Here is a 10292-nt window from a genome sequence, read left to right on the forward strand (position 1 = left end):
CCCCCCCCCCCCGCCGTGATTATAAGGGGGCAGAGGACAACTGGTGTCTGGCCAGGCCTCCTGAAAACCACAACCCCAGTGGCAGATGTAAACAGCAGGAACACAGAGCACAGATCCACTCAAACAATACTTTGAAGTGGCTTCCAATTATTTTCCTTTCTGAACACTCTCGTGTCCCTTCCTAACCAGCATTTTGCCCCGACCTGCTCCCTCTCCCTCCACAGGCGTGGCTGCATTTCCTGGGGGAGCACGGGGAGGGAAAGCTGCCAGAGTGGGAGTCCAGACACCACTTGGGCAGGGTGCACCGTGTGCCCTATCAGAAGGGAGCCCGAGACAGAACACCCATCAGTATTAAGTACACGCAGCACAAAAATCAACAGTAGAGATGTCCCTGCCAGCACACATGGCCTCACCTCACAGGTGGGGTTCCCCAGCTGTGCGGCAGCTCTGACTTCTGCCCGCAGTTGGCAAGGGCTCAGTGGCAGGCACAGAGCACAGCACGCAGAGATGCTGGACCTCCCAGTGCCTCCCCAAGAAAACACCTGGCTGGGGCGCCGTGGCCCAGCCCTGCGGGGTCACAGCCAGACGCCGCCGCCCCTGGTGCGACACAGACTCCTCGGCCGGTGGTGAGGAACTGCGGCTAGGGCTCCCGTCCCTCCCTCAGTCCCCCAAGTTAGGCTCCGAAGACCCCCTCGCTGAAGTTTCGGTGTCTCGGACCCGATACAGTCCTCTTCCTCGGGTACCTGAGCCTTCCCAGTGGTGATTTCTGGGCTATGACTTCACCCACTCCTGGCCCACAGGGTAACACCCCTCCATCGATCCCTGGGCACTCGGCCTGCTCTGCCACCAACCGGAACCAAACTGATGCCAGGATTTGGGCCAATCGGGGGCTGAAATCCGCGGAGAGGAAACTCAGGATTGGCCCTGAACTTCCTAACGTGTCTGCCACCACCTTCCGGCACCCCTGCAGGGAGCTGCCTCCCCTCCCCCTCTGCGGCCTCTTACCAAAGGCTTTGGCGACATCTCCTGGACACGTGCAGCCTCCATCCTTCAAAAAGGAAAGAGCAAAGAGGCTGTCAGTGGGAGCCTGGCCCGCTGTCCCCTCCCTTGGGGGCACTCGATGGCATCTGCTGGCCCGGCCCCCTCCTCCCACCCCTGCCTGCAGCCAAGCACACAACCCTCAGGGCCAAGGCCCGAAGCTCCCCTCACCACCTCACCTTCTAGTCCCCAGACCCCGTCAGTCCTGTCTCAGGTCTGCACACCCACTGCCTGTCCCCCTCCCCACCCTGAGCCCGGGCACCTGCACCCCTCGGGATGCAGAAGCAGGAACTGCTGAGCGGGCAGGGCGCAGGGGCGGACCTCATCCTCTGCCAGCCCCTGCACAACACGCCTGGCCACTGGCCAGCCACATAATCATCATTCAGTGGTCACCTTTCCCCTGCTGCCCGGCGTGACGTGAGGTTTATTTAGCACAAAAGCGGGGGTACTTTATGAGCCAGAGAGGACACTGAATTCTCTCCTTTACACTTCCAGCCACTCCACGTGTCTCTTAGTCACCTTCCTGTACGGTATCCAGTTACCTCCAAGTCAAACATGCATTCCTGACACCCACTGGACCCACACAGGGCCCTACTCTGGTTCAGTGCCTGGCAGGGTTGCCTGACACCTTGGGCTGCCCGGCACAGTTTGGCCGTGGGGCTTATGTTTCAACACCAGGGATCCAGTACAAAGGTACTAGGACACAGACCCATTGTGTTTTCTTATAAGCACAAGAGGCACAAAATAACCAGGCTGCTACCTCCTATTGGTAATGTGGCCTGTGTGAGGCCCAAGGAGGAAAAGGCCAGAGCGGTGGCCTGTGGGTAGCAGCCTGCCCAGCAGGGAGAGGCAAGGAGCAGAGGCACCGGAAGCCGGGGCAGTGCTCGGGGCTGGCGTGACGTGACAGAGCCCAGAACGGGTCTCGGAGGGAAGTGCCTGTCCCCAGGAGGGGGGACACACTTTGGGAAGGACACAGAAGACCCAGGCCACCCGGGCTACCTTGTGTGATGATAGCAGGAAGGGCCACAGGTTCATGAGCAATTGTTTCAGAGGCAGAGTCTCTCCATAGAAGGTACCTGGCCAAGGCCCTTGATGTGAAGACAGTCAAGGCTCTGTGTATCCTGTTGGTGCTTCAGATCTCCAGCATATTTACTTTCTCTTTCAAAGGTGCAACCTCTCCATGCCCTTCACTTGACCTGCCATTATTTTTAAACTGCTTTATCTTTTTATCTAAACCAGTTTTCCACAATAGGGTTTCAAACTTATAACCGCAGAAGATTAAACAAACTCATGCTCCCAATAAAAAGGTCCCTAACATGATCTGACTTTAAAAAAAAAGTGTACTCGGGGCTTCCCTGGTGGCGCAGTGGTTGGGAGTCCGCCTGCCGGTGCAGGGGACATGGGGTCGTGCCCCGGTCCGGGAGGATCCCGCGTGCCGCGGAGCGGCTGGGCCCGTGGGCCGTGGCCGCTGGGCCTGTGCGTCCGGGGCCTGTGCTCCGCAACGGGAGAGGCCGCGACAGTGAGAGGCCCGCATGCCACACACACAAAAAAAAGTGTACTCACATGCACACACATGCACAAAAGTGTGTCCTTAGGTCTTTTGCTCACTCACTAGTGAGTGACTAGCTCGTGACTGCTAGGGTGGCTCGTGCTGGCTTCTGAAAATGCCACACTCATGTAGTCAGCGATGAGGCCTGACTCAGAAAGCCTGTGCTCTTGGGACCCCCAAGAAAATGAGGTCTTCTCCTCCCAGGATGGGCCAAGATGTCCACAGTTAATAGGACTCTGTGATGTGCCGCAGAGAGGAAGCCACACATAGGGCCTTGTCTGTTCATTGTGCTGTGGTGGGATTTATGAAACAGATAATGCAGAGCAAACACGCGGGACTGCAATTTAGCCCAATGCAACCCAACGTCACATACGCTTTACAGCCAAGGAGTCTGCTCCCTACTACTATTTATAGGTAATTTCCAAAAGTGGTTAAAGCATCCTTTCATGTTCTCAGGAGGCAGAGCAGTATGGGGAAACCTCTGCAATCAGACACGCTTACTTTCATACATGAACATGCGTAGCTGCACGGAGTTTTTAAAAAACAACATGCAAATATTCCACGGGTTACTTGTTTTCCAAGAGTGTTAACATACTTTAGTAGAAAAGGTATCACATGACATGAGTGGCAATTCGATCTGTGAACTGTCAGCATGACCTCTTCTTAAAAATACTTGCCCAGCCCTAAAAGAAGGGGCAGTGAAAAGTCAGCATGCAGTGGGCAGAGGGAATTGGAATCAAGCACCGGCTACGAACAAGGGAATGTTACAAACTTCATTTTTCTATTCAAACACCACAAGAACCTGAAGCTGATATTTTATAGGTGGGGAAAGACAAACAGGGAGACTCAGAAAGGTTGACTGACTTGCCCAAGGTCACACAGCTATAATAATGGAAGAACGAGACTAGAACCCTACTTAAGAGTAAACTCTGAAAATCTCTAGCAGCATACATATAAAAACGTTAGCAGTGGTAATCTTAAGATGGCATTTCTATAAAAGCAAAAATAAAGAAACGGGACCTAATCAAACTTACAAGCTTTTGCACAGCAAAGGAAACCATAAACAAAACAAAAAGACAACCTATGGACTGGGAAAGGATATTTGCAAATGATGCAACCAACAAGGGCTTAATTTTCAAAATATACAAACAGCTCATACAACTCCATAACAAAAAAACAAACACCCCAATCAAAAAAAAAAATGGGCAAAAGACCTAAATAAACATTTCTCCAAAGACATACAGATGGCCAACAGGCACGTGAAAAGATGCTCATCATCGCTGATTATTAGAGGAATCCAAATCAAAACTACAGTGAGGTATCACCTCACGCAGGTCAGAAGGGCCACCATCAAAACGTCTACAAATGACAAATGCTGGAGAGGGTGTGGAGGAAAGGGAACCCTCCCGCACTGCTGGTGGGGATGTAAATTGGTGCACCACCATAGAAAACACTATGGCAGTTCCTTTAAAAACTAAAAATAGAGTTACCATATGGTCCCGAAATTCCACTCCTGGGCATATATGCAGACAAAACTCTAATTTGAAAAGATACATTCACCCCTATGTTCACAGCAGCACTATTCACAGTAGCCAAGACATGGAAACCACCTAAATGTCCATCGACACATGAATGGATAAAAAAGATGTGGTATACATACACAATGGAATACTCCTCAGCCATAAAAAAGAATGAAATAATGCCATTCTCAGCAACATGGATGGACCTAGAGATTATCATACTAAGTGAAGTAAGTCAGAAAGAGAAAGACAAATACCATATGATATCACTTATATGTGGAATCTAAAATATGCCACAAATGAACTTATCTATGAAACAGACTCACAGATACAGAGAACAGACTTATGGTTGCCAAGAAGGAGGGGGTTGAAGAGTTTGGGATTAATTAGCAGATGCAAACTATTATGTATAAATGGATAAACAAGGCCCTACTGTACAGCACAGGAAACTATATTCAACATCCTGTGATAAACCATAATAGAAAAGAATATGAAAAAGAATATATATATGTATAGCTGAATCACACTGCTATACAGCAGAAATTAACACAACATTGTAAATCAACTATACTTTAGTAAAATAAATGTTTTGAAAAAGATGGCATTTCCAGTAATCTTAATTTCCTTTATCTTTCTAACTTTTTCTAGGCTAAACCTTTTTGGTCGGGGAATTCTTCAAGCCTCAAAATGAATTATTTGAATGACTTTGTTTAGGCCTTTCCAAATAACAGTCTAACCGTTTCCTAAACAACTACATTAAATCAACAAAATAAGAAATTTGCCAATCAGTCTTTCCTTCTTTGCAGAGGGTGAGTGGATGAGAGCCCTACTGACTGGGTGTAGACAAGGAAGGGGTCAGGGGTAACTCTGAATCAGCTTGACCTCTATCATTCCCTCCTCAAACTAGAGAAGCATGCTCTCTAGGTCTTTATCAAATGCACTGGTTAAAATTTTGGCCTTGAGTCAAGAGACAATAGTGATCCCAGCCAACCTCATCACAGGACCTTTTTTTTTTAGGTCCTGTGAAGCACTACAAAGTCCAAGCCATTCTGGGTATCAGTGGACAATGAACTCATCTGGTTGTTCCAATCCCTCCCCTTCCTAAGGGTTCACTGGGTCCTGACTCTGATCCCTTCACTTGAAGACGTTCTTGGGGACCCTGCGGGGAAGAGATGAGCTATAAGCACAGGTTAAGCTGAACTTCCTCAAAGCAGTGTGATGGGAAAGGAGCAGACCCGGGATGCTGGGCCAACCCTGCATTCTTGGTGACTTCAGCTAGCCCTTCACCCTCGGAGTCTCCACACTTTCTAAATGAGGGTGGTCAAGGGAAGGAGTGGAACACGGGAGATGAACAGACCTCGGTTTGAGAGCTGGCTCTGCCCCCCCACCAGCAGTGTGATGCTGAACAAGTTACTTAAGGTCTCAAAGCTTCAGTCTCCTCACTGGACGTGACAGTTAATTTTAGGCATCAACTGGGCCATGGAGTGACATTTGGTCAAAAAATTGTCCTGGATGTTTCTGTGAGGGTGTTTTGGGGATGAGAGTAACACATGAATCAGCAGACTGAGTAAAGCAGATTGCCCTCCCTAATGTGGGTGGGCCTCACCTAATCACTTGAAGGCTTGAATAGAACAAAAAGGCTGAGATTTCCCCAAGTGAGACAATTCTTCCTGACTGCCTTAGAACTGGGACCCTGGACGCTGACTCCAACAGAAACACTGGCTCTCTCTGGTTCTCAGGCCTTCAGACTCAGACTGGAATCACACCGTCGGCTCTCCTAGGTCTCCAGCTTGCCAACCCACCCTGCAGATCTTGAGACTTCTCAGCCCCATCATTGCATGAACCAATTCCTTATAATAAATCTATATCTACACACACGCACACACACACCCTATTGGTTCTGTTTCTCTAGAGAACCCTAATACACCTGTCCAATGAAGAGAACAGCTACCTAATACCTAGATTGTTCCAAGGATTAGAGATTATAGGTGTACCGTGCCCAAAAGACAGTAGCTGCTCAATACATGTCAGCCATTACTTCCTCTAATGCTGTTTCCACCTTTAAAATGCTCTCCTTTGTGTCATGTCCCTAGCAGATGACAAGACAAAATGAACAGGTCACACCTTAATCTTCACCTACCCAGGAGGTGTCCTGGATTTCTCAGCCCTCTGCCTCTCAGAAGCCCACGTGGACCACAGTTCACGTCCAGCCTCTCGGGTGTAACCCACCCCCTGCTGTGGCTTCCTTCTGAACTTCAGTAGCACAGACATGCTAATTTAGCGACGAAAGTGTAAAATGAGACAGCTGGAAGGAAACTGGACAAAGTGGCAGGATCCAAACAGTTGATGGGTTTCCAGTGGGTTTAGGACTCTTGGCAAGTGGGAGAAACCTGCTTGTGAAACTCCATTAGACAAAGGGACAGTGAGAAAAACAGCTGCTTTGAACCCCAAGACACTCAGCTGCTGGTCAGAAGGAATGAACTGACGTCAAGGGTGCAGAACCTGTATAAGTCTGTGAACTTCACGGGGTCTGCACTACAGATTGAACTTCTAACCCCATCTAGGAAAGCTCTGGCCATCAATAGAAAAATAAGAACCTTGGAGCATCGGTATCACCAGCCTGGGCTGTCACTGTTCCTGAGAAATTCACAGAAGCTGTTCCCTGGGTGCCAGCAGACAGCTCTGGCTCTGGTACACGGACCCGACCTGTGTGTACCGACCCTCGACTCTAGAAGCCAGTGGGAGCACATCTGAAGTACCTAGAGGGCTTGTTAAAAGATTCCTGGGCCTCACCTTCAGAGTTTGATTCAGTAGGTCTGAGACGAGGCCCAAGAACTTCTAACAAGTCCTCAGTTGATAATGATACTCCAGGTCTGGGCACACACTTAGAGAACTGCTGACAAAAGCTATAAAATGATGGTGGGTAAGGAGATCCCAAGTTGATTTTCAGAGTCACTTGTGGTGCAAGCAGAGCCTCCACCCCTACTCCCCAAATGGTCCTATAAACTAAGCAACTGTGAAATTTCTAGAAAGACACAAGTATGGGATCTCAGAATAAGTTCATAGTAAAACTTCATTAATTTGATCTCCACTGATTCAGAAATGGTGGCCACTCAAGGAAGATATATAAGGTCTAAATTGGTATTAAGACAGTTGATGGTGAATGGAGACTTATAACTAATTACATATGGTGCTCTGGAGGGCAAACTATGAAGAGTCTAATTCAACAGGATGGGGTCCAGGAATGTCTATGGTGAAAAGTCTCCCTGGTGAACGTCATGCAGCCAGCCCAAGACGAGGCTATGGTGAGCATTTGAGAACCATATTGGAGGACAGTGCTGTTTGGTGACTCCAGTGAATTCAATCACCACACTCCGTAAAGGTAGGATGATGGTTCTGTGTCAGCCTTTTACACATGAGTTGTTCAATAAGTGGGTTTTAATTTGTTCACTGGAGCAAAAGCTAAAAGGAAAAGATATTAATTGGAAGGTCTTAGAACTCTGTCAGCAGCCAATAAATCTTCGGTCATTTATTCCGGCTTCTAGCGCACAGTAGATGCTCAATGAATACGTGCTGACTGAATGGATGGATGGATGGATGGATGGATGGAAAGTCTGGATGAAGAACTGGAAGGAGCACAGGAAGTGTGCGCTGGACCACGAGTCAGCTTGGTTGTAACAAGTCATGTGCTGGGAAGCAATGGCTGCAGGGCTCCAATGCCACAGTAAAACTCAAATGAGATGGTGTGCACATAGGGATTTTTAAAGAGTATTATTATACCCTCAAAGCAGGTCCGGAAATCAAATCTCACCAGCTGAAATGCTGAGCCAAAATCAACAAGAGATCATTCCACCAGGATATGTAACTTACTACATCTGGATTTTTTACAAAATAATCTGTCAATTACTTAATGTGGGAGCTTGGCTTAGCAACTGGACAAGTGAAAAGGTCTGAAGATTTAATTTACTATATTCAATGTGAGTTCATTGTTACAGCACCACTAAAAATACACCACCACTTCAGAATTTATATATATATATATATATATATATATATATACACACACACACATAATTATATATAATATACATGTATGTATGTATCACCCACATAAGTGGAAGCCATAGCTCTGTACAAGTCCATCCAGTTACATCTGACATGTTCTGTCCTATTCTGAGCATCTCATCTAGAAGGGGAGAGACGTGGTAACTATATGAATGACGGTCATGTCGATAAAGGTGGAGTAGAACAGATAAATTGAGGATTAACTTGACATTCATTCAATCCTTGACATTTAGTGGCTGAGTACTGAGGTGCTGTACTTCCAGAAGCTTCATGATCACTGACTCTGCTTCTGCTCATCTCCTTCCCATACATTTCTCCACCTACAAATGTCTAACTTCTGCCCCCAACATCCTACTCAATCTGCCCTCACTACAGCAACCGGTGACAGCATCTGACACCACTGCAGATGTGATTAGAGAAAATGAGGTGACCCTGGAGTAGAATGGGCCTCTAATCCAAAATGACGGATGTTCTTATAAAAAGGAGAAATTTGGACACAAAGGCAAACATGCACACAGGGAGGACGCCACGTAAAAACTAGAACTCTGGTGCCATAAGCCAAGGAACTATCAGAAGCTTGGTAGGCCTGGAACAGAGCCTTCCCTGGAGGCTTCATGGCCTGCTGACGCCTTGATCTTGAACTTCTGGCCTCCAGGATTGTGAGACAATATATTTCTCTTGTTTGAGCCACCCAGTCTGGGGTACTTTGTTACGGCAGCCCTAGCAAGCTAACACGTGGCCCTCTCATTTTCTCAAAGCTCCCCACGTATCCCCCCATCATGCTACCCATCACCTCGACCTGAATCCATAGGGAGTAGGGTCGACTGTCACCAAATGCTGTGACCGTGTGCCTGGCTCACTACCGAGCCCACAGGATGCCAACAAGGTGAAGGGCAGCCAGGGAGCAGGGGTCTTCCTCAGATGCTCCCAGACCCTTCCACCAGCCCCACTTGGACACTTACCGAGATGATGTGCCCCTTCAGGCCGTGGGCCGAGTCTGCGCACTCGATCACAGCACTCAGCTGCGGGTACCCCACTCCCGTCTTGGTGCGGGTGGTACACACGGAACCTGGATGGAGGAAGAGGGAGACCCCAAAGAGAGATGGTTATGAACGAGCAGAACGGGATACAAAACGAGCCTCCATCACCATCACACAGCCTTGCCCCAATTTCCTGGGGGTGAACTTTCCACAGTGGTGGGAGGGGAGCCATGGGGCTGCCCCACAGCTCAATGGAGGTGGCCACCATCTGGCCTTAGATCCTTTCAGGGCCTCATCACCATCATCTGCTATTGTCCAGGACACTCCACCCTACACCTTGTCACTCTCTTCTATGACATCAGCTCCCACTTACTGACCCTCCATCCTTAAACTCCATTCTTTCCCACCTTCCTTCACTTTCCACGCAACCACAAGGGACCTTCAGATGCCTCCCATGACCTTGAGCCTCCCTGACCTTCAACCTTTGTCAAATTACTAACTTCTGTAAGCCTCGGTACCTCACTTGTAAAATGAAAATAAAAGCACTGACCTCACAGGGCTGTGAGGGGGATTAAATGACAAGAGGGATGAAAATTGCCCAGCCTTTTGCAATAATCCCCTGAGAAAAGGGAGCCAGCGCTCAGGGCATTCCTCCAGCCTCCCTCTGACTCGGCTCTGTCCTCTCCACGCCCCAGCCTCCCGGCCCCCACCCTCTCGTGGTCCATCTCCCACCCAGTCCAGCCAGGACTCTGAGGTCAGCTTCCATTGCAGAACTCACACCAGCCACCTCGATGCTTTCATCCCCTAGACCTCTGCCCTCCCCAGTCAACTCCAGTCCTGGTTGACTGCCTGCAGAGTATCAGCCCAGGGAGGTCCACTCCGAGTCACGCCAAGAGCACGGGCCTCTCCAGCACAGGTCCCCTTGCTCAAGTGTCCCCCTCCCTCCCAGCAGGCGAGCACCCGCCCTGAGACCACCTGGATCAAGCTCTGGACTGTCTCTGCCCCTGCTCTGCCCCCTCTCTCCTCCCGCCCCTACTCAGCAGGCTCCAGCCACGCTGCCCTTTCAGCTCCTCCCACCTCGGGGATCCTCCGTACAGGGTGTTCTCTCTGTGGAGCACTCCCCTCTGCACCAACGCCCCC

The 10292-nt window shown here is 49.2% G+C and overlaps 1 protein-coding gene across 2 annotated transcripts in view; it reads right to left on the bottom strand.

Annotated features, from left to right (window-relative positions):
* GMPR (guanosine monophosphate reductase) overlaps nt 1–10292 on the bottom strand; it is a 40071-nt gene that overhangs the window by 7146 nt on the left and 22633 nt on the right. For both annotated transcript variants that reach the window (XM_007461266.1, XM_007461267.1), the window contains 2 exons: nt 9135–9241; nt 1006–1048 (listed from right to left, as the gene is read on the bottom strand). In XM_007461266.1, the coding sequence (XP_007461328.1) occupies nt 1006–1048; nt 9135–9241 (150 nt within the window). The remainder of the gene's footprint in view (nt 1–1005; nt 1049–9134; nt 9242–10292) is intronic.

This window comes from Lipotes vexillifer, unplaced genomic scaffold, assembly GCF_000442215.2.
Source record: "Lipotes vexillifer unplaced genomic scaffold, Lipotes_vexillifer_v1.1 scaffold863, whole genome shotgun sequence".
NCBI lineage: Eukaryota > Metazoa > Chordata > Mammalia > Artiodactyla > Lipotidae > Lipotes > Lipotes vexillifer.